A 25,841-nucleotide genomic window follows, 5' to 3' on the forward strand; every position below is an offset into this window, starting at 1 on the left:
AATTGGGCATGTGGATAACACCTTTGGGTCTGTGACATAAAGGGAAATCCGATTCAAACTTGTAAACCATTTTCTGAAAGCATATAGCCTCAAGATGTGATATAACATCTTTAGACATGTCCCACCTTCCTCATTATTTTGTTGACCATGCATAATACATTAGGTTAGGGAAAATTGAGTGTATCACTGATGAGTTTCGACCTGTGCTATGAAGGGAAAAACAATTCAACGTCTAAACCATATATTTTCTGAGAGTGTATATCCTCCAGATGTGATATACCATGTGATGAGACATGTGAGAAATGCCCCACCTTCCTTTTTAATTTGTTATACATTGGGTATGGGTAATTTGGGAGAAGGGAATGCCCGATACCTTTTGGCCTGCACTGTACTGTAAAGGCAACATATTCAATGTATAGTTTAGAAAACTGTCTCTACATAATATATTTTCAAGAGCAACCCCCATTGCCTACAATATTCTGGCATTTAAATGTGATGAGCGGGGAAAGAGGGTGTGGCCATTTTTTCCATCAAGGAATAGGCTACTTTTGGTGACAAATGCTTGCAATCAACTCAGAATTATGAAAAAATACCTAGTTTGACACCTCGAACTTACTTAGGGCCATTGAGCATTTAAAAAAAAAGTTTCCCACAGAAGTTGAATTTGAACATTTTGTGTGTTATACACACCTTCACAAACACATTGGTGTTTGGTAAGGCCCCCCAATCCAGAGAGAGCACGAGCAAATTTGAAATATAGATGGGTCTGAATTTCCAGGCTACCCACTTCAAATCATAGGGCATTGGTAAAAGTTCTGCTAAAATGCCCAGACTATTAATAGCTAAAATCTCAGTTTGCTATCATGCAAAATCATACTCCTTATGCATAGCTCTCAAAAAAATATAGTGATTCAACACATCCAATATGAACACGTCAAACGGGAGCCAAGCCAAGGAGGAGTATGGTGGATTCGCCCAATGAGATCAATGACATCGACCTAAGGAAATAGTGCAGCTAATTGTTTGTATCGGAGTGAAATATTTTGCAACCAACACTATTCAGCTTTAGATAGCAACTAGTAGGCCTACCCACAGCGACTGAACTGAATGCAACCTCCAGACAATAACTCGGGCACTTTGGTTTGGCTAGTTAGCCGGGAAATATATTGAAAGCCAGCAAATGGGCTAAAACTGCTAATAACTTATCTTGAAAAAAGGTTATGGAATTTGAAAATGTAATTTTCCAGGTCTGGAAATGTCTTGGGAACATGAGCACAGCCCCTAAGTTTTGGAAAAGTCATGGCATTTTTTTCCCTCCCTCTCCGCTAATGTGGTTTATTTAAAATTAGTTTTTGTATTGTATTAAGAAAAATCTTGCGCATTGATCTGATTAGCCACTGTTCTCTATAGGTCATGTGTGACGTGTATTTCATGGTATGACTTTCGCTTTTAGGTCAGATGGAGTGACAATGTCCTACAATTACATTAATACACAGGATTAGATGTTAAAATCCCTTGTGCCAAAATCCAGAGTAAAAACACATTCAGAAGCCCCTGCTCAAGTTTAACTTTAAAAAGCACACTACCCACAAATCCGCCAACAAATGGTCACAAACACAATACAAATGGCCCATCCAACAGCAGTATATAGTATGCGGCATGTCATTGAGGTTATCAAGTGGGCACCCTCATTCACCGATGTTTCGTTAAGTTAGGCCCACGACACCTCATGAAACCAGGACCAGGCTTAACAGTGAAACCAGCGTCCTGGAGACACTCCCCTCCATGCTTCCACCATATTACCAAATTGAAATATCCAATACCCAAAATACTCTTAACCAGCCCAGGCATGGTCAAGGTTGGCTAGGTTGGTCCGTCCCGTTGATGTGGACTGAACGATAGCCATAAAAACCTTGGCCAACCAACCATCAACCTAGGCACAGCCCATCACAAACACAAAACAAATTAGCCAGTTAGCTTAGGCCCCATCACAAACACAAAACAAACTAGCCAGTTAGCTTACTGTACGCCCCATGCTGCCACCATATTACCACAACAAACATCCAAATACCCTTAACCAACCTAGGCATGGTCTAAGTTGGCTAGGTTGGTCCGTCCCGTTGATGCGGACTGAACCATAAACCATAAAAAACCTTATCCAAGTACCATCAACCTAGGCACAGTCCATCACAAACACAAAACAAATGAGCCACACGATACACGATGCCTGGAAGATGTTCATTTAACAATATCTGGCTTCACCTAGAAAAATACAAATCGTGGTTGGAGAAGGTACAGGACCCAGGGAAAGCTAAATGTGTCTTGTGCAGTAAAACATTTGACATAGCCTATCAAACATGGGCAAGGCAGCTTTGACTAGCCATGCCAAAGGTAAGCACCAAGCTATAGTGGCTGCTCGCGAAGCTAACTCCATCACCAGCTTTTTCAAAAAAGGTCGAAAAGTCAGCCGACGAATATGCTGAGAACCCAGATAACAATTTCCTTTGGGCCGGATCTGCATAAAAGCCTTTAGATCCGTCTGTAGCGCACATACGGTATCTGACTGTGGGCCAGATCTGCAACTGATAGAGGTTTCTGCTCTGCTAGCATTGCTGTTTTATCACCGGTTTACATATTTGTCCCAGGTCCGATTTCCGCAACTTAACCTGGAAGTCAGAAGATGCGTTTAAAATACAAAACACTGATTTGGCCCAAACCTGTGATACGGATATTATGAGCCGAAGGACCATTTTTTCACAGCAGACCCAGGTGGTAATACTGACATTAATTAATATGCTGATTCTGCTAAATTGACTGCTAAAGAAAAAAAGGTATTTTGGAATGGCACAAATTTAGAAACCATGGGGGTGCACTATGTTCCCATAGTCAATTGTTGTTTGTGTCAGATCTAACAGTGCTATGAGACAACCCCATATTCTTGCCAAGCATGCTGAAGTCCGGGCAGTAACGTTAATCAAGGATCGTTGCTTTGCTCACTATCAACCTTTTGACATGATTAGCCAGCCTGCGGTTGGACTAGGATGCAGCCCAACTTTTCAAGGTAGGCTATCTGCTTTTCATGGTAGGCTATCTGCTTTTCATCTCTTTGTTGGTTTATTCAGAGACAACAACAAGCAGCCAAGCTATTGATAACTTTACTGTAAGGTTAACTATTATTTTCCAGCAATATATAGCTTATTAGCTTACAGTGAGCAAAACAGCCATCACAATAACTATTTTGGAAAAACGGTGATAAGCTAACAGGATCACTGATGATAAAAGATGAGTGTAATTGTGAGTTAGCCTATTTTCAAAAAGGAACAAATGGCTGATGTTTATTTTGTGTTGTTCCAGTTTGACCATGGAGATGACTGAGGCATGAAGACAGCCTGAATATCGATGGGAACAGTGGAATTAACACCTACTTAATCTGTCTGATTGCACTTCTACAGCCAGGTTGTTGATATGATTAAAAAAAAAATATTTACACTTATGTGTAAAGTCCCCCCTATTGTGTTTGTAGCCTAGCTTATGTTGTTTAGGCCTATTAGTTGAGCTGGTGGGAAAATGTTACGAACTTGTAGCCTGGGTGAACCTAAACAAACCTGTTAGCAAATGTGTAGCAAACAGATTTTTCAGGATACTTACCAATCACATTTCACATTTCAATAAAGCCGGCTGATACCTAATAAACGGGTCTGTACCACACGGGCCCTTTCTCCTCCATAGCCTACTGGTGTAGCAATGGCGCTGAAAATCTTGTGGCATGCATGCCATGCAATAGGACTGTGCATTACCTGGCGAAAAACAAAATCTTTTTTATCTTAATCATGGAGAGATTTCAGATGTGCGATAACTATAAAAGGCGTCTTAGGGGGGTGTTGGTGATTGCTATTGAAATTTTACAACCAAATTGTCCACTGAAGTCAGAACTTAAACAGCCTCTGAATTCTTAATGGTGGGTAATGCTAAAAATTGTAACCTAAATTATTAATTGCTCAAAAAGATTGCTTTTTTCATTTAAAAAATTAGATTAGATTCCCCCATGGAAATGAAATTAAATTGAAATGGAGAAACATGTTGGTAGTGCATATTGATATTTAAGTATTCAAGAATCAGATGAAAATACAGTTGCTTAATATATAAAAAGGCGTATAGGCCTACATAATATTGATAACTGAAATGTAAAAATCACACAGGCCTATTATTTAGGAGGATTACCCTTGCAAAAAAGGGGCGAGGGTTTGTTTGTTTCAAATGAGTAGCCCTCCATATGATTTCGGGTCCTTCAGGTAGCCCTCATTCCCAAAAAGGTTGGAGACCCCCGATGTAGGCTATACTCTGCTATTCACAAACAGGTTTTAGAAAGGAAGGTTTAGTCGAATCCCTGTGCCATACGGTCTCGCATGCAAGCAGATTCCTTCAAATATTATCAAAATTCTGAAGCGCTGTTTGAAGTTGCGCTGCTTGCTGTTAAAGGGAATGACAGATGTCATTCTCATTGGTTTAAAGGATGTTACACCCAAAAACACACCCATGACTGATTAAGAAACATAAGAACAACCCCTTTGCACCCAGGGCCCTATCATGACATTCTAAAGTGCATCGTCACTCGTCAAAAGTCTATTCAAATTTAGTAGGATGTCCAGTTGAAGGGGTTTCGTTATCAAACGTGGAGAGCATGGCGCAACAAGGTGTTCCTAGGCTTTTTAATCAGTCATATGGGTGTGTTTGGGGCGTAACATCATTTTAAACCAATGAGAATGACATCTGTCATTCCTTTAACAGCTTGTATGATATGTAAAATAAATGCATCGGTATTTTTGGCATTCAACGGCGCATTTGAAGGGGCTGCTTAGCGAGAGACCATATGGAATAGTCATTCTTAAACCATGCTTTACTAAAACCTAGCATAGCCTTCACACATTTGCACTCGTCTATTATTTGAACTCATTGGCAAAGTGAAACTAACTTCACCAAGAAGTCAGTCAACGACAAGACAGTTATATGCAGTTACTTTCACTATTGACAATGGGTTACCACCGAAAACATAGGCTGGAAAAAGCAACACTTACCCTAATATTGCTCAAATGACTGAATAAAACAACATTTATCCTGCAGAGGGTTGCTTATATCTCGTGACAGTCGTCTTCAGCTGTGCTCCATACGTGTCTCTCGCCTCTCCCCTAATCACTTTTAACCGTCATTACCAATTTGCAAATGATGGTGAGTAACTACTCATTATGAGATGTACAGTATTTTGTAATATCTTTATTCTAATTATGTTTCCCATTGTAATCGTGCAATTTGTATGTTTGTATTTTGATGGTGCTTGCACCTGCCAATATGACTGTTGACATGCGCTCTTAAAATAGCATATGAACAACTCGCCAGTGACTTCTGACCAGGTTTAGGTGGTGTAAGATAGCGATTTTTAGACAACGCGCCAGGCCCCTCCTTAGGTTGTTAATTGCCACACCCCTGGGCGCAATGTTTAAAAAATAAACGTGCAAAATACCAAATTAAACTTTCCGCGGGTGAAAACGAGTTTTACGCCATGCGCTGGTGCCCAAAATACAGCCCCCAGTGTCCAGTGTTTGATCACAAAATCACGCCATTAAATGAGTGAATGTGGACTGGTGTGTGTTTGTGTGTGTGTGTGTGTGTGGGGGGGGGGTAATGATTGTGTTTGTGTGTGTGTGTGTGCATGTGTGTTTATCTACATGTATGTGTGTGTGTGTGTGTGTGTCTATGTGTCTGTGAGGGTGTGTGTGTGTGTGTGATTATGCATGTGTGTGTGCGTGCATGCCTGTGTGTATGTATTTGTGTGCTTGTCAGTTTGTCTTTATGCATGTGTGTGTGTGCGTGCGTGTGGTTGTACAGTGATGGCCAAAAGTGTTGGCACCCATGCTAAAGTTGACTGAAAAGAGGAATATAAAATCATCTTTTGGAAATTGATCTTAATGCCTTAAGTGAAAAATTAGGAAATATCTAACCTTTAAAGACACCAATTTTCTTAGTGAATGAATAATGTATTATAAATAAATAAATGTTCTTCCTTAAAATACAGGGGTCATAAGTATTGCCACCCCTATGTTAAATTCCCATAGAGACAGGCAGATTTTTATGTTTAAAGGCCAGTTATTTCATGGATCCAGAATACTGTGCATCCTGATAAAGTTACCTTGGCCTTTGGAAAAAAAATAGCCCCATCATCACATACCCTTCACCATACCTAGAGATTGGCATGGTGTGATTTCAGTTAGCCTATTAGCTGGTTTGATGCTCATTGAGCTCAATGCAAATCAAACCAGCTAATAGGCTAACTGAAATAACACCATGCCAATCTCTAGGTATGGTGAAGGGTATGTGATGATGTGGGGCTATTTTGATTGTGGGGCTATTTTAATTCTATTTTAATTCAGTCAACTTTAGCATGGGTGCCAACACTTTTGGCTATCACTGTATGTGTGTTAGCGTGTGCATGCAGCATATGTGTGTGTGTGTGTGTGTGCATGTGTCCATGCAAATCACAAATGAATCACAATTTCGACATCTTTGGCACAACGGTTCGGGTAGTTATTTAGCGGAAACTGTATTTTTCGGCATTCAGGGAGCCCAGTGCAGACCAAAATCTTCCATAAAAAGCTAGTGGGGCTACATGCCCACCAAGTGTCATGAGCCCTGGTGTTTCGCGTCCCAGAATCGTTGACCAAAAATTCAGGAAAAGTCTGTAAAAAACATCCCCTTCATTGTTCATTTGAAGCTCTTCCCTCAGGCTGGAGACTAAGAGTCCCCTTTTATCCAATAGGACAAAAAAACTCTTTTATTCCTAGTGCAATACGCCTGCTCAATTTGCACAATTTTGCTTTATTGCATATAAATGATTCTGATGACCATCTGTCAGAAACATAGATAGATAAGACAGTTTCTTACCTTAAATTAACCTGTGTCTTTTCCCCCCCATCTTGTGTCTTTGTGTATCTTTGTGCTGTTTATATGTACCTAACTGCAAGAAAAGTGTCCCTTTTGGACAATATTTTATAGAGATCTATTGATGTCGAGGAAGGTTGTCTCCCCATTTCAATATGATTAAATCAAATGTAGGCTACATATGAATGGGAAAAAACTCCAGTTATATCTTGTTGAATATTTTCTAGCAGTGCCAGTAATTGTGACACATTGGATTTTCTTGGGGGGGGGGGGACCCTCTTTATTTTTTTAAAAGAAAAATAACTTAAATTAAAGGTTGGATTTATTTTCTTATTTTTCAGGGTGAGATTAATCTAATTCACCAAAAGGTACATTTCCTTTGGCATTTTTTATCCATCCTTATCAGGGTAGGCAAACTGTGAAGGTTGCTGTACATGCTTTAGAAACACACACTACTGAAAGAGTCAGTACTTTCAATGCCAATCATGTTTGTTGTTGCTAGGAAGCCTACCTGCAGCAGGGGTAATACTAGAGTGGCAGGTAATATGACGCCTGCCTGGGGTAATGCTGTCTACTTGAGGGGAAAATTTTCTGGATTGGAACACTCCACTTACTAGGACAAACAAAATGCCACTGGACAAGAAATGCCGGCCTTCCTCAGCTGCAGCGAAAATGGAGACTAAAAAAATATCCAGGTATTCTATAAAAGTATGCATGGTTCTTAACTCTTCATAGTCTAACATACAGTATGTGGTAAATAGTGTGTTGCTCTCAGTAATTTACCCAGGATCAAGTTAAGAAATTGGTTCATTGGATCATTGGTTTTGTGAAGAGATACTATAGAGAATGTGATTTATGTTTATATGGGGGCCAGGGGCACTTATCTTGTGAGGAATGTTCTGTTTACCCTGTCAACTATTTGAATACTTTTCATTTCTATTGGTGGGAACCCTCATTACATGGCTGCACGTGAACAAAAATTCAACATGGCGTGTTGTCAACTTCACATTCTCTATGAGGAATAAACACCCCAGATGAGTTTACATCAGCTTCCCCACAAATAATAAGGGCCATGCAGCTACATCTAATGTAGCATAGTCTTTGTAGTGATCACAGGGCAATTGGATTTATTTAATTTTTGTCTGTTTACAGTTGCCAGGGTTATGGGAAAGCATCAATACTCTGGCAGCAATTTAGAGAAGGTTCCAAGGTCCAGTGTAATCCCCACAGGCAATTAATCTATGTTCTGATAAACAACATATCTTGGATTCCAATATTACTCCTGCCTCTTGATGTCCTTGAACAATTTAAAGTAAGGGACAGCAGCCGCCGAGGTGTGCCGTTATACGCAATTAATGGACGAGTCGGAGGCAAAGAACTCCCCGGATTGCTGCACCGGGTTGCTGATAGGCAGTCCCGCCCACTGCCACTATATGCAGTCCCGCCCACTGCCACTATAGACAGTCTACCGCCCACTGCCGATTCCGAAGTAATAATTCAATACAATTTCTGGAGTATAAGCCATAAAATCTTAACTGTCCATGGTAGACCTAAAACCAGCTACGACATGACTAAGCGATTGTACATGCTCATATAGACGCCAAAAGTTAATGGGGCATCAACCTTGTTTTGAGGGAAAAAAAATGTATTTGTGATTTAACGGAAAAGTACTAATTCTAACGTGTAAAAGCAGAGCCTTTGATTGGTAGAGATTGTCGTTGTCATGGCAACGTTTATGCCATTTTTCCCGCGCTTGCCATGTCGTTAGTCGCTGGAATCAAGATGGACACCAAGCAGCCTTTTGTCATATTTTATTTTCATCATTTTCATTAATCCCTTATTATTACCACTATTTGTGAGAAATGAATGCAGTCTTTCACATAAAGTGAATGTGTGTAAATGTAATGTCATACATGTCTTTTCAGCATTTTCTCTGATGTCGATGGGCTTGCTGAAGTGTGTATGGCGAAGGGCATAGGAATCAGAACAGAAGTAGATGGTATACCTCCTCGAGTTGCCCCTTTAGGTTTTTCTGCTCACCTAAGGCCTGAGAGCCTTGAGAGAGATCTGCTGAGGCAGGAGAAGCGCAGACATTCCCTGGCTCTGGCTGGCAGCACAAAATCGAGCGTAGATGCACACTTCACAGCTGACTCCACTAATGGCCTCTGCAAGCTGAAGGTATGAGATGGCATTGATCCTGTGTAACCAATTGTAAATCATAAAAATCATATAGTTTAATGTGATAAATAATGACTGCCCATTTATGATGCTGTGTACTATACAAAAGAAAATAAACGTGCTTCTCAACTTTTCTCCATCCCCTAAGGGTAAGGCTAGAGGGTCACCTGATTCATTCACCTGACATGTCATTCACGTGACCTGTTGTAACAGGTAGATAGCTACCGGGTTGCAGGCTCTTTGTTTTAAATTAGATGGCGAGGCAAACACAGTGGTGAGAGCACTGTTTTGCCTGTGGATTTTTGGCCGGCGGTGATTTAACAGACGGTCATCCTGCCCGTCTGCTTAACTGGGCTCTTGTGCAACATTACCTGCAGTTTGCTCGGATTCGTTGGGTCTAAACAAGAGGTCAGCCAACTAAATGCATGCAGTTGCGGGGGATTTTAAAGAGGAACGGCCTGTAGCCACTGTTTTTCCCACCACCATTTATTGTGTAGCCTATCGTTACTCTAGCGATACCTTACCGAGACTGACAATTCACACTGGCAGCAGGGCTCTCACATTTTGAGGACAGGCAAGAGTGACATTCCTGTCGATTTAATTCTGGCTAATATAGGGAGCCAATGGAGAGTAACTAGGAGAGGAGTTACATGTGTCCTCTTTGGCTGATTGAAGACCAGTCATGTTGCAGCATTCTGAATCAGCTGTAATGATCTTATTACACAAGCGGGTAAGCCAGCTAATAGTGAATTACAATAGTCCAGCTTAGAGATGACCATGGTCTGAACAAAAAGTTGTGTGGAATCTTGTGTCAGATAAGGTCTGATCTTCCTAATGTTGTAAAGCAGTTGTCCCCAAACTTTTTCTTCTGAGGGCCAGCTCACTATGCCTGGGTCTAAGAGAGGGCCAGAGACTCAGTATATCAGTAACCATAAATAGCTTAGTGCTGTGAACAACAACAGTCTACCTTAGTTAGATAGATAGATAGATAGAGATACTTTATTGATCCTCAAGGGGAAATTCAAGGGTCTCAGTAGCATACAGACATAACACACAACATGCACTTACAACAGAAATGGTAAACATTAGTATAGTATAAACATATAACTAAACTCCACTGTACAATAAAGACAGTAGAAGATAAGATAAGAAAACAACAAAACTAAATACTAAATACACTATATAAGTTAAATTAAGAAAGTCCAATGTGCTTGAGGGTGATCAAGCATAAGACGCTTGTAGTGACAGGGCCAGGACTGGTGAGGTGCTAAAGGGAGTGAGTGTCATGGTGAAGGTGCAAACAGTAGTCCAACCATAGTCCTTAGTTGTGTGTGCCTGGCAAGGTGCTCAAGAGAGTGGGTGTCATGGTGAAGGTGCAAAAAGTAGTCCAACATTAGTCCAACAGTGCAACAGTAAGGTCTAGAGACCAGCATAAATAATATAGTTGAATATTCTATTACATTTAATCATAGGCTACTGCAATTTAAAGTTCTCAAACTATGAGAGTTTTATGAAGTGCTGGCAAAAACATCTGAAATGACCACCATTCTAACATTCACTCACCTGATGAGAACTTTTGTATTATGTATGAACATTTGAAGAGTGAATAAAAAATAGAAATAATTATCCCAGAAAGTCCCAGAAATATGACTTGAATAGAAGTTAGTTAGTTATTAACAATTCATTGATAAACTTTTAGAATACTTTGAGCACTGATGCAGTCAGCATAGGCCTCTTACATTGTTTGCAGGTAGGTTCATTCCGTTTTCGATGGCAAACGCAAAACAGCGCCAAAACAACTACCAGTGGACAAAAAGAGTATTACGTGTATTGTTAAGACTTGCCATAGAGAATGAATGGGGGAAATTATGGAGGTTATAGTTTGACGATGTCGTACTCCCGTGCGGGCCGGATGCTATGTACCACAGACATGTTTTGGGGGGTCACCCAAAATGAGGTGGCGGGCCGTAGTTTGGGGACCACTGTTGTAAAGCATAAACCGACATGATTTTGCAATAGAAGCTATATGCTCAGAGAAGTTAAGGCGAGACACTACAGGTGAATAGGGTAAAATTTTAAAATAATAGACATCACCATGAAACTTCCTCATTTGATTACTTACACAAGTATGAACAAAAAATGTATTAGAAGTTTTTGAAATTCGAATGTCTAATTATGCAAATTAGGCATTATCTCATTAAATATGCGCAAATTTGCATATATTTTCGGGTAGATAGATCTGAACATATGATAAAGCCAGGTACAAAATTATTTTTTCATTTTGTTTGCATACTAGATAAAAATAAAATTACAGAGGGATTTCAGGATATCTGCTTTCATTACCTAGGAAATCAGAATATACTGTCCATAGCCTTAAAAAATCGATTTTTGCCATATATTTTTGATTAAAATGTCACATAAATCAGGCCAGGAATGATTTATTAACAAATCCCTCTGTAAATATCTTCAGAACACTGCTAAGTGTATATCTGGAAAGTTTGGTGTAGATAGGTGCTACATAGGCTGAGATGTTTCTACTGGAAAATGAGAAAAACTCAATTTGAGAAAACAGCCTTGGAACACAGCCAAGAGATTCCGTTCTCAGCCTAGACTCGCCTTTGAACTTTCGCGATTGGTTGCAGTTACAAAGGAAGTGTCCATATTTGGATAGCACAACGTCATGCAGGAAAAACAGAGCTTTCCAACGGTACTACAGATGTTATGTTTTGTAGCACGGTCGCGGTAGAGCATGAAACGTTAGAAGAGTAACTTTTGGTGAATTTAGGAGAAATATACAGGCGCGAGTAGATAAAATGTAATGAAATAAACACCTAAATGTGTATATCGGGCTTTGTTGGTGTAGTAGTGTGAAAGAATACATGCTAAGGTAGCAAATTAGCCCAAAATCTCGAAATTGACCAGTGCATGAAAAAACGATGTTTTCACCTGCCGTGTCTCGCCTTAAGTCGGTCATCAATTACAACGCCCAAATTATGTGCCGATCTAGTTGGGGTCAGTGAAGTTGAGTCAAGCTGGATGTTAATCAGTTGGGGAAAAGCTGTTTTAGCTGGAAACACCAAAAACTCTGTTTTTGAGAGATTAAGCTGAAGGTGCCGATCTTTAATCCAGGCTGAAATATCCTTAAGGCATGTAGAAATCTGGTGGGAAACGCTAGAGTCATCAGGTGGGAAAGACCGGTAAAGTTGAGTGTCTTCTGCATAACAGTGATAGTCAAATCCATGGGAGCGAATGGTCTCACCTAAGGAAGTGGTGTAAATAGAGAAAAGCAAGGGTCCTAATACTGATCCCTGAGGCACACCTGTGGTGAGGTCATGAGACTTAGATACCCGTCCCTGCCAAGATACGTTGAAAGAACGCCCTTTAAGGTAAGGTTCAAACCAGTCAAGAGCTTTTCCAGAAATTCCCAGTTCAGATGGTATAGAAAGAAGAATGTCATGGTTAACAGTATCAAAGGCTGCAGATAAATCTAGTAGATTACATTAATACACAGGATTAGATGTTAAAATCCCTTGTGCCAAAATCCAAGGTAAAAACACAATCAGAAGCCCCTGCTCAAGTAAAAAAAAGCACACTACCCACAAATCCGCCAACAAATGGTCACAAACACAATACAAATGGTCCATCCAACAGCAGTATATAGTATGTGGCATGTCATTGGGGTTATCAAGTGGGCACCCTCATTCACCGATGTTTCGTTAAGTTAGGCCCACGACACCTCATGAAGGCTTAACAGTGAAACCAGCATCCTGGAGACACTCCCCTCCATGCTGCTACCATATTACCACATTGAAATATCCAATACCCAAAATACTCTTACCCAGCCCAGGCATGGTCAAGGTTGGCTAGGTTGGTCCGTTCCGTTGATGTGGACTGAACCATAGCCATAAAAACCTTGGCCAACCAACCATCAACCTAGGCACAGCCCATCACAAACAAAATAAGTTACACAAAACAAATGAGCCAGTTAGCTTAGCCAGTTAGCTTAGGCCCCATCGCAAACACAAAACAAATTAGCCAGTTTGCTTACGCCCCATGCTGCCACCATATTACCACAACAAACATCCAAATACCCTTAACCAACCTAGGCATGGTCTAAGTTGGCTAGGTGGGTCTGTCCCGTTGATGCGGACTGAACCATATACCATAAAAAACCTTAGCCAAGTACCATCAACCTAGGCACAGTCCATCACAAACACAAAACAAATGAGCCAGTTGGCTTACCTTAGCTTGCGCCCCAGGAAGGGTAACTTCTCCCACAACCATTCGCTTGCCCGTTCTGCTGCTAAAGACATGTTACTAACCACCTGCCTTAGACTTCGACCACAAATGCCCAATTCAGACAGCAAGCCAATAGCAGATCTGGCCACAAACCCACGTGCACCGATTTCAATAGGCCTTAATCGTGCACTCCAACCTCGCTTGGCTGCCTCTGCTATTTCAGTGTATTTAGCTCTCTTCAGCTCATTGGCCACTTCCACTCTGTCTTCCCAAGGAACAGTGAGTTCAATGAAGTAAACTATCTTCTCTGAATCCGACCATAGAATTACGTCGGGTCGTAGTTTAGTACTCACTATATGTGGAGGTACCGCCATCTGCTGGCCAAGATCAACCTTCATTTCCCAGCCCGCCCCATTTTTCAACTGGCCGGTTTTACACCTGGCCTTCGCGGAACAAGGTTTATCCCCCTGACGTACAAAGTTAATTTGCCTTACCCCTTTACTAGCTGCTGATGAATTGACTTCTCTCTCCTTTTATCCTCTATTGCGCTGCCACACATTTCAATACCTGGTTATGGCGCCGCATTATACGCCCCTGGGTGAGACTTACCTTGCACCCTGATAGGATATGGTGGAGACTGCCCACCACACGAGCAAAGTATGCATTTATCATCCTCACCAAACCATTGACTTAAGTTCTTGGGAGATGGGAGCACATCATATGTAGCACCTAACATAAATCTGATCTTACCAGCTTCCATGCCCCATAGATCTTTCCATTTAATCCGTCTTTTTTCCACCCCTTCCCAGTTCACCCACTGCCCTTGTTTTGCCTGTGACACTGCCTTAGTACATCTTACAGCCTCCTCCTGTCTATGCATTTCCTCCACTACCATTTTCCTCTTTTCTCTTGCAGAAGCCTTACTCCACAAGGGTTTACTCATGCCCACCCCTAGACCCCCCCGCCCGTGCTGCACATGGCCCATTATATCCCTATGCTTCAATGCTGATTGAGCTTGCTTAACTGCCTGCTCTGGGTTCCACTTCCTCCCTGCATTAACTGTGGGTGCAACTTTCCAATCTAGCCTTAGCACACTTAAATTCCTCTGTCAGACTAGATATTGGCAACTCTACAATGCCCTTCCCATACAAGGCTACACTGCTTAAGCAGCGTGGGACTCCGAGCCATTTTCTGACAAAGGAGTTGATAATTTTTTCCAACCTCTCTACCTTTGACAGAGGAACTTCATAAACTGTCAATGGCCACATTAGCCGAGGCAATAAACCAAACTGCAAACACCACAGCTTGAGCTTACCTGGCAGCCCTGACATGTCAATTTCTGCAATACCTTGCCTAGTGACCTGTCTCAAGTCTTCAACCTGTGATTTATCACTAAGGCTTGCATCATACCACCTTCCCAGACTCTTCACTGGTTTCTCCAGAACTGTGGGAATCCCCTCCTTATTTATAGCAAACTTCTTATCTATTACCTTCCCTTTAACAATTGAGACTCCTAGACTTACCCTGCTTCACCTTCATTCTGGCCCATTGCAGATTGCTATTTAACTTATCCAGCAACCTGTTGGTGCATGGAACGGTTGACGTCAAGGTTGTCATGTCGTCCATGAAAGCCCTAATCGGGGGGAGGCGTGGCCCTCCCTGCAACTTCTTCCCACCCACTACCCATTTTGAGGCCCTAATGATGACCTCCATTGCCATTGTAAAAGCAAGTGGGGAGATGGTACATCCCGCCATGATTCCTATCTCGAGTTGTTGCCACCCTGTGGTGTAATCAGCTGTAGTAAAACATAATTGAATATCCAGAAAGTATGCTTTTACTAGGCTTTTAATGCTACCCGGGATTCTGAAATAATCAAAGGCCTCCCACAACAGACTATGTGGCACAGACCCAAAAGCATTAGCCAAATCCAAGAACACAACATGCAGGTCTCTCTTCTCACGCTTTGCTAATTGAATTTGGTGCCAAATCATGCTGGTATGCTCTAAGCACCCGGAGAAGCCAGGAATTCCAGCTTTTTGCACCGTGGTATCAATTAATTTATTCCTTTCAAGGTAATTTGTCAGTCTCCGTGCCACCACACTGAAGAAAACCTTCCCTTCAACATTCAGTAGACTAATTGGCCTAAATTGATTAATCTCCACTGCATCCTTTTCTTTGGGAATAAATATTCCCCCAGCCCTCCGCCAAGCCTTGGGAATACTCTGCTTTTTCCAAACTATCTTCATCAATTGCCATAGAAATCTTAAAACATCTGGTGCACTCTTATACAACAGGTAGGGCACTCCATTAGGTCCCGGGGCTGAAGAGGCCCTTGCACGTTTTATTAGTTCTTGCACCTCTTTCCACCTTGGTGGACTATCGTCGCATTGGCTACTTAATTCACCAATAGGTGGGATATCAGCAGGAAGTACCATCTCTCTAAACCGCTCCCTATCTTTGTGCACTCCCTCTGAATACTCCTCAAGCTTCTGCTTAGGTTCCAAAAGACTACCACTCTTCTGCATTACGAATAAAGACTTAACAAACTTAAATGGGTCTTTATAGAATGCTAGTCGAGCTCGTGATTTCTTCGTACTATTTTTCCTAATAGTTTCAGCTCTTCTTAGCACTGCCAACCGCTCCCTCACATCTGCCTGTAGACAGTCAATACCTTCCTTCTCATCATCTGTAGCTTTTCTCCACTGCTTCTTAAGCTGCCTCCTCTCCTTGATAAGTTTATCGATCTCCTGCTGGCGCCTAGATTTGACTACCTCATGTTGCCGTTTTGTCCTTATCTCAATAGTCCCAAATCTTTCCTTACCATAGCTATAAATAATGTCTCCCATTTTCTCTAATTGGCTTTCAGCCGTCCCCTTGAGCTGACCCAGGATGCTGACCAAATCACTATTAACATCTTCCCACATTCTACATTCTGCTGCGCCTGGCCATCTAACCCCAGGCCTATGACCATTAATCTTCTCCCTCCTTGGCTGACTGGCCTCTCTTTCTGCCTCAGTGCTAGAACTTTCCTCAACAACAGGGGTGCTGATGTCCTGTGAACTGTGGGTTTCTTCCTGTCGCTGAACTTCAACCGACTGACTTGATGCACTTCTTGAGAAATAGCTATCAATGCGGGGACCCTGTGTTCCCTCTACCAAGCACTTCTTTTTCCCTAGATGAATTTTCAGGCCCTTTAGACTTGTAACCTTCTGCCAACCACACACACACATCTGCACACATTTTTCTCAGTTTTCTCTGAACTAGTGGCTTCCACAAACATGTTTTCCTTAAGCCCTCCTTACACTGACAGACTTTGGAAAGATTTGCAAAGATTTGGAAAAGATTTTTGAAAGACTACAGTCTTAGACCCTCTCACATCTAAAGACAAGTAGTAGAGTTTTAAGTCACAGACTATGATTTTGCAATGACTTGGGATCTTGCAGGGTCACTAATTACAAGACTGCAACTAGATTCCTTTAAATGATTACCCATCGTGCAATAGATAAACAGCAACTGAAATGATAGCCTTCTAAACTCAAAGTCATATTTTCGTGTTTCTGCAGCATTGTTTCATGCGTGACATCCCTAACCGATATAGAGTTGTTCTGTCACGTGGAAGAGCCGACTACATATGTATAAGAAATGACAAATATTATAAGAATAACAAAGAATCTTATAGGCTACAGCTGTCGCCTACTTTGCCCCTTCCTGTTTGGTTTTGGAGAGAGGTCACTATTGTTTTTTATAGTTCACGTCACTATTTGCATGAGCCACAACTAGAAAGACTTGCGATAATATCAAACATGTTTGATATTGTCGTAACGGCAAAACTAGAAAAGGACTGACTCCGACTGACTTAAAACCACTAAGATTGGCACCTTACACTTAACGATCTAGTTGGACGGGGGCTGCCGATTCCAATACAACTCCATGATTTCTGTCCGACTTTGGAAATTTAGTCGCCGACTGTGAAAACAGACCAAAATCGTACAATGTAAGGCCGCCATTACTCGTAATCAAATTTGTTCCAATGTCAGTAACCATGTCTATCACAAGTGAGTCATCTTCCGCCCCTGCTCTCGCTGTCTCTAGGGGTATTTTTTCATTATGTTGTACTGTAGCTTAGTAGGGTGCAGCCCATAGCTTAGTGAAGCCTGGGCTACTGCCACAATGAGCTGCTAACCCATTGTAGCCCCGGCAGTGTCTATTTCCTCCTGTCAGCCGTCTTTCCGTGCTATCACAAGGTCTTTCCCTAGTTGCCAGCTGCCCTCACAGCAGTCACTAGCCTACGCTAGCTTCAGCATTACATTAAAGGAGAATTCCGGTGTGATATTGACCTAAAGTGTATTGAAACATGATACCGAGTGTGAACGTATGTCTCATAGCCCATCTCGACTTGTCCCCTGCACTCCAAAAATCTGGCTAGTTAGCCGATGCTACCAACAACTTTCAGTAGTGGTGCTTGGCATCGGCTAACCATGCAAATAAATCACTGTTTTACACCCATTTTACTTAGGCTCAATGTATCTCCACACTTCATTGGTAGACTTCCTAGGGCCAAACGAGACATTGAGAACTTTGAAAAAGCACTGGTAGTTTACTTACAAGACGATTTATACAGACAGTATCTTCACGAAGTTTAACGTTTGCAGCCATCTTGAATTTAGTCACCATAAGTCGAAAGCAACCAGTAAGAATGAACAGGTATGATAAGGGATTAGATTCCAAAAATAATTCAGTGGAAATGCATGGATTCCAGTTTCTTCCAGAAGCAGCAACTGGAATCCATGCATTTCCACTGAATTATTTTTGGAATCTGTAAATCGTAAATAAATCGTCTTGTAAGTAAACTACCAGTGCTTTTTCAAAGTTCTCAATGTCTCGTTTTAAATGTCAGGGCCCTCGGAAGTCTACCAATGAAGTGTGGAGATACATTGAGCCTCGTAAATGGGTGTAAAACAGTGATTTATTTGCATGGCTAGCCCGATGCCGAAGCACCACTATTGAAAAAGATGTTGGTAGCATCGGCTAACTAGCGCCAGATTTTGGAGTGCAGGGGACAAGCCGAGATGGGCTATGAGACATACGTTCACACTCGGTATCATGTTTCGATACACTTTAGGTCAATATCACACCGGAATTCTCCTTTAATACACAGGATTAGATGTTAAAATCCCTTGTGCCAAAATCCAAGGTAAAAACACATTCAGAAGCCCCTGCTCAAGTTTAACTTTAAAAAAGCACACTACCCACAAATCCGCCAACAAATGGTCACAAATACAATACAAATGGCCCATCCAACAGCAGTCTATAGTATGCGGCATGTCATTGGGGTTATCAAGTGGGCACCCTCATTCACCGATGTTTCGTTAAGTTAGGCCCACGATACCTCATGAAGGCTCAACAGTGAAACCAGCATCCTGGAGACACTCCCCTCCATGCTGCCACCATATTACCACATTGAAATATCCAATACCCAAAATATACTCTTAACCAGCCCAGGCCACAAATAGATTCAATCACAAATAGAGCTTTTCTTGACACTCAAAGCGCTTCTCATGGAAGGGATGACCTCACTAACCACCACCAATGTGTAGCACCCACCTGGGTGATGCACGACAGCCATTATGCGCCAGAACACTCACCACACACCAGCTTGAGGTGGAGAGTGACGGAGTGAATGAGCCAATTACAGTGAGGGATAATAAGGGGGCCAGATTGAATGAGCCAGGTTGGGAATTTAGCCAGGACACCGGAGAACCCCCTACTCTTTGCAATAAGTGCCATGGGATCCTTAATGACCACAGTGAGTCAGGACCTCGTTTTAACGTCTCATCCAAAGGACGGCATCTCCTACAGTAAAGGGTCCCCGTCACTCCACTGGGGCATTGGGATTGATCTTTTTGGCCAGAAGGAAGAGTGCCACCTACTGGCCACCCACCAACACCACTTGCTTAAGAGCGCTCTGCTCTGCCTCCACTCCTGGAGTGCCAGAGGTTCACATTTTCACAAACTGTTTGCAAGTGAGACAAAATAATGGATATCGCTGAAAACATCACCAGTTTATGTCTAATACATGTCCATTTAAGCATTATCCACACAAATATGACACATGCTGTATGAACGGAAAAAATAAAACGTGCTAGAGATGTAGTTAGGATTCAAACCTTGGGTTGCATGGACAGAAAATGTAACAGACTTGCTTATACATAGCCTACACCACTACACTACGCATTGCCAACATGACTTTGCAATTTCCATCTATATATTGGACTTTTAGTCCACAGGTTAACATATGTGAGAAATATACGCCAATGTTAACTGGTGATCTCACAATTTAACATGGGCAAATGTAAGCCTTGAAACAATAAAGTAGGTTCATCTTTGCCTCACATACCAAAACCTAAGTGATGTACAACAAATTGTCATGACCCCTCTTAACACTTTATTCTGTTTTGGGGGTAAAAATTAAATACGTCAGTCATGTGCAAACATTGTTATTGTGAGCCATCTCACACAAAGAATGTGTACGCCTATCTGGTCCGTGTATCATTCGTTCATTTGATATTTAATTGAGAATCCAAAATGAAAAAACGAAAAAAGGACTTGTTTTTTCATTATTTGTTTATGAATGTGATACAAACCAACAAATAATGCTTTGTTTTTCAGACTTTTGATTTCATGATCAGATCAAAAGTAGAACGTTTAAAAAACGGCCTCAGGCCCAAAACTGATTTTGATATTTATTTTTTCCGATTTCTGTGACCCGGAAATTATTTATTGACTTCCATTGCCAGCTGCTGCTTCTGTTTTGCAGTGTTAAATTGGACTAGGCCTACCAGACAATAGATTGACCATGTTGTAGGCCTACAACTGCAAAGCCTTATCATATGCATGTTACATTCATGACATGAAAAGTAGAACTTATTGAACAAAAATGGCAAATTACGCAGTCGGCTAAACATTTTAAACTTGCGCAAAACGGCATGAACCCAGCAACAGTGCGTCGCATAACTTAAAACACAAACTGAAGCAACAGCTTGGACAATCCTACTGCAAAGCCTTTCCTTCCATAGGCATGCAACGTCTATGACATAAAAAGTGGAATATGAGCGCATTTTACACCTGACAATAAAACGGAGCTGCCGCCTGTTCGCGATTTGACTGTTTCTTGAGCTCTCAGAGCAGTGTTAATTGCGTGTCTTTTTCAGATGGTGAACGTAGGCCTATAGTTGGACGGGCAGGACTGACAAGTAGACGGGCAGGCCCGCCTGTGGCTACGCCTATGGCTCGATTTGAATTATTTGCTCTGTTTGTGAATGAAGTTGTAGCCCCTCTTTCCTTTGATCAATGTGCTTGTTGAACGATGTGTCCCTAGTTTCCCTGTCAAAGCTACTGTCTTTGGTGTAATCTCACCAGAAGGCTACTGCAGCTGGCTGCCTTCCAATGACGTTGGTGACAAATGATGATCTGAGCTGATAGATCTAACATCTAGGCCTACATTCCCTAACATGGGCTGATACTACATAGCCTAGGCCAGTCATTACTTCTATAATGCTTTTGGGTAACGCGATGTTCATAAATGAAACAGGCATGAGAAGGGAGATGATTTTCTGTCGATTCAACTGAAACCAAGTTTGCCATCGTTAAAATTAAGCCCAATTTCTCGCTATAGTTGTTAGACAATATTTTCTGTCGCTATGGGATGGCCAAAATTAAATCTAGCAACAAAGTCACTGAATTGGCAACACTGAGCACTGACAGGTCTAGACCAAGAAAGTGACTTGGATAGACTTCCAGGTCACAGAAATCGGAAAAAATAAATATCAAAATCAGTTTTGGGCCTAAGGCCGTTTTTTAAACGTTCTACTTTTGATCTGATCATGAAATCAAAAGTCTAAAAAACAAAGCATTATTTGTTGGTTTGTTTCACATTCATAAACAAATAATGAAAAAACAAGTCCTTTTTTCGTTTTTTATTTTGGATTCTCAATTGAATATGAAATAAACAAATGATACACGGACCCTATCTCAGCACAAACAGTCTCTTTCAACCTGTGCCACAAGTCAAATGATTATAGTTGTGTTCAATTTCATTAGATTCAAGACAACATACGCATTCATTTAATGTGAGGACTGTAGCCTACAGGGAGAGAGAGATATTACTGTTTCGTTGAATTGGTGACACAACTGGTAAATGCTGCGTGTGTTCAATGTTTGCAGTTTTAGTGAGTGGTTTGAGGCCCACAAGTGACCATAATTTCTACGCATTATCAAAGTCAAAGTCAAAGTCAAAGTCTGCTTTATTGTCAATTTCTTCACATGTCAAGACATACAAAGAGATCGAAATTACGTTTCCCACTATCCCACGGTGGAGACAAGACATTTTACCAATTAGGTCCACAGACAAAACATAACATTCAACAATATAAAAAGTAAATAAGAAGGCACATACAGTGAAGAAATAAGAGCAGCAAAAATGGGTTGAAATTGTGCAATTGTGCATACAGTAGACAGTCAATATAATAGTGCAAAAGTCAGGCCAATAAATGGCTGCATTATAATCACAATGTGTGTTTCTGCCCCCAAAAATGAACAATGTCTGAGGTTGGGTCATGCCAGTTTGTTGTAGGCTAACTGTTTTGGTATGTGAGGCAAAGATGAATCTAGACTACATTGTTCAAGGCTTGCATTCGATGTGGTTGCTCATGTCATGGGCTATCACTAGTTAACTTGGACATCATGATATCAGTAGCCTAGCAAATTACTATGATAGACTATATGTATTTGATGATGTCAGCTATCCATGATGTAATGGTATCAGTGCTGAATTAATAGAATATTTTGCCTCCACGAGACTCATTTTCGAAACCCAGAAAAAGCTTTGTTGATTTACTTTGAGACTTTCCTGGTCATACAGCATTTTGTATAGAAATGCTTAAGTGGACATGCATTAGACATAAACCGTGAAAATATGAAATGTGAAAATATGAACTTACCTCAGCACTCGTGGGGTGGAAGCAGAGCAGAGTGTTCTGAAGTAGGCTGAAGTAGGCACTAACCCTAGGCCTTGTTGAATATTCACTGATTTTATGCAAATATCACTAGTTAACATGATCACCAGCCAAACTGGCACAGCTGCTTTAGCAAGCACACTAATACATGTATGTAAATGAAAACATCCATCAAAAGTTTTGGTCTTTAATGTGGTCATTAATGTTCAAAGTCTGATGACAAAAAAAAGTGAAGAATTAGTGGTTTGGGTGATACCAAGCCGCAGTCAGGCAGACCAACAAAGATTTTAGCCTGTTAGGTAGAAATTGCCATTTTTCACACTAAAGAAGGGTGTCAGCCCGAAACGTTTGTGAGGCAATTAAAAAGTAAACGAAACTGTTGAGTGCTTGCTTTATTTATTTTTCAAAGCCTTTGATTTACTATCAAGAAAGTTTAAGCAACCAGTTGAAGTATTAGGGTGTGGAGCGCGCTTCCTTATTCCTTATTTATACATATTAGCCTGTTAAGTAGGCACTTGAAGAAACAAGGGGCCGTGAGGTTGGGTTGCCAGAAAAAAGCCATTACTGGTCAATGCTAATCAGCATACTTACAATATAACAAACAGCACCAATTCAAGTCTCAGAACTTCTGGAACACAAAATTGTTCTTTGTCACAACTATTGACACTATGTTTGGATGGAGGTGTATCTGTTGTATAGCTTGTGTTGCTATAATTGTGTGAATACATGTGAAAAGTTCCTGTGGATGTGCTTTTCTGGTGACTACCTACTACTTTCCTTTTTTAACTATTTGAAGTGCTCAGAGCTCATAAACTGGTTGGTAAGTGAAAGCTTGCATGAGTCAAATGAATTGTTTGTGTCCTCTCACTCAGCCCAGGATTTGTGATTTGCTCTGCAGGTCTGTCTGGCCAAGAGGCCATTGACACCCATTTCCAATATTCCTAAAACCTGGGCAAGCAATTCAATCTAATCTATATAATAAATATTTTCTTTGGAATTGAGTAAACAACTGCATTTAAAACCTTCATTTACAAGATTGCTGCACTTCTGAAACGATTTGGTAAGAGTTTAATGCACCAATTTAAGTTTAATTTCACTGCTAGTTATGCCCCTGCTGGAAGTTGTAAGTCAATGAACCCTTTCCAGACCCACTCTCAGTCTCAATAGGCTATGCGCACGACAGGCTCTTCCTGTACGCTCATTTATTTCCCATTGAGTGTTAACCAGTGGCCAGGGGGACGCTAGGGGGTGCTATAGCTCCCCCTGGATTAGCCATAGCACCCCCAAGAAAATAATGGTTTATATCTAATTTAAAAATAATTAACCGCACCAAGACACTTGTCATTTTCTGTGAAGACAGACGCATGAATACACTGGACATACAACTGTGTTCTGTTTCCAGAGCATGTTTTTTCTGTCTACGTTCTGCAGCGTTAGGGCCTCCTCAATGAGGATAGCAGATCATTTGCGGCACAATTGAACCGAATTGGAAAAAAAAAGAAAGTAAACATTTTCCAGACTAGGAAATATTTCTTAATTTAGAGTTATCAAATAAAGAGGCAACAAAATATGGGGTAGTCCATGTAAACTGAAGATTCACTGTGTGCGCTTTCTGCGGGTTGGCCATGGTGCTGATAACGCTACGCTCGCAAATATACGTACATCTGGCCCAGAATATCGTGTTTGCCCAATAATAAAAATTTAAACATGCACATAAATCCTTCTTTATCATAACATACTGATTCCCTAGTGCAACACCCAACCGGGCTCCACCAGAAACAAATGAGCATACAGAGAGCCTTTCGTGCACATACATGAAGTGTCTTTCCGTTCCTAAAGGTGACTGCCCTTTTCCACCAACAGAGAACCGTATCTGCTCTGGTTAAAGATCCAGATGTTGAACTGCTCAGGGCATTTTGACCAAAAAATAAATCCGTTCAGAACCTGTTGGTAGGTATGGCATTCTACAGTGTAGAGAATAAGCAGAATGCAACTAGTACTGTAGGCTAAAGGCATGACTTTTCTCTCCTTAACAAACATTGCCACAGCTGCTTAATTTTACTGTTTTGATGGGACCACCGTCATATAATTATCTCCTGTTTATGCATGCAACAGCTTCTGATGATGAAGCATCCTTGGTTCCATTCAAAGCTGGTGGACATGCAGGCTGGACTCAAATAGCACCCAAAAACTTGTTCTCTGTTGATTGAAAAATGCCCAATATGTATTTTGTGACATATCACAGTGTTATCTGGAATGAGGTGAATTTATCTAACCAAATTCTGGTTGTTACATTGTGTTTCAACACCTTTTTTCCCTTTAGACTGAGCAGAGAGTGTCTTTAGAAAATCTCAAAAAACTTCAAATGGCTTTTGAGGTATGTTTTTACAAAATGTCTTACACTCAGATTACAATGTGAAATCAAAGAATTTACATAACAGAAAACTATAATCCTCTAGGACATGGAAATGGCTGGAACATCAATGGATCTTAAACACTTTAAGCGGACTATGAAGATGTGTTTAAACCTGGAAAATATAGTAAGAGATTACAGTTCACACAAGAGCAATGTAAATGGTGTTTTCGTGAAAACGGTAAAGTTTTTTTTAAATTTTTTTATCATTTTGGCCTTGACTATGGCGTTTTAGGCGCCCAAAAACTATTTATTTCCAAAATGGGTTCCAGAGAGTTTTTTGTTGTTTTTAAACGCTGTGTGGACAGCAAACAGTGTTTTCTGAAAATGCTGATGTCACAAACCTGACGAAACAGACCCCCTACCTACATGACAGGACATCCCAAACAGTGCTGTGCATGCAGTATCAGCCCTTTATGGCCAACTTAGAAGCACACTGGTTAGGCTACATTAATGTTAGCTTACTACAACTTATGACTACAAACAGGGCTGGAATTTCACGGCGGCCATGGACATCGATGCCCCTTGTTTTGGCCCTGATGCCCCTTTGAAAATCAGAGTTTAACAGGCCACTGTGGCCTTGGTGCCCCCTTCTTTCAATATTCTGCTTTGTGTCTGACAAATAGATAAATTAATTTGTATAGCCTATTGCCTGTCAAAATAATCCTAGCATTCACAGCACAAATTAATTTAGTCTTTGATGCGGTGGAGAAAGTGACAGCGCATGGCAAGAAAAGTCCAACATTCAGCAGCCAGAAGACAAGGCAACAAATGTAGATATTAGGGAGCTTTGGGAAGCAATAGTGTTATGTCAGCTGATATGGACCCATTCCCTTATGTTGCTGTAGTGAAGAAATGTTTTCCGTGACTTGATAATGTGTTGTTGATAACGTTAACGTTAATTTATCCAATTCTCTCACATTAATCCGAGGCGGAATTCATTAAAGACTACCCTGGCAGTGTAAATGTTATGACGAGATAGCCTAATTAAAACCTAATTAGTTTGCCATAGTTTACATAGGCCTATGGGATGATTAATTTGCCAACAGATTGGGACCCAGCC

General features: G+C 41.1%; 1 protein-coding gene across 7 annotated transcripts in view; it reads left to right on the plus strand.

Annotated features, from left to right (window-relative positions):
- wdr95 (WD40 repeat domain 95) overlaps positions 1–25,841 on the plus strand; it is a 94,148-nt gene that overhangs the window by 3,538 nt on the left and 64,769 nt on the right. For 2 of the 7 annotated variants that reach the window (XM_048264354.1, XM_048264355.1), the window contains 5 exons: positions 7,275–7,301; positions 7,436–7,628; positions 8,859–9,111; positions 24,689–24,742; positions 24,825–24,905. In XM_048264354.1, the coding sequence (XP_048120311.1) occupies positions 7,561–7,628; positions 8,859–9,111; positions 24,689–24,742; positions 24,825–24,905 (456 nt within the window). In that variant the 5' untranslated portion in view covers positions 7,275–7,301; positions 7,436–7,560. Of the gene's footprint in view, positions 1–7,274; positions 7,302–7,435; positions 7,629–8,858; positions 9,112–23,387; positions 23,426–24,228; positions 24,316–24,688; positions 24,743–24,824; positions 24,906–25,841 lie in introns of those variants that run through there. The other 5 variants (XM_048264356.1, XM_048264361.1, XM_048264360.1 and 2 more) reach the window with 5 other exon arrangements.

Source organism: Alosa alosa, chromosome 15 (genome assembly GCF_017589495.1).
Source record: "Alosa alosa isolate M-15738 ecotype Scorff River chromosome 15, AALO_Geno_1.1, whole genome shotgun sequence".
NCBI classification, from domain to species: Eukaryota; Metazoa; Chordata; class Actinopteri; order Clupeiformes; family Clupeidae; genus Alosa; species Alosa alosa.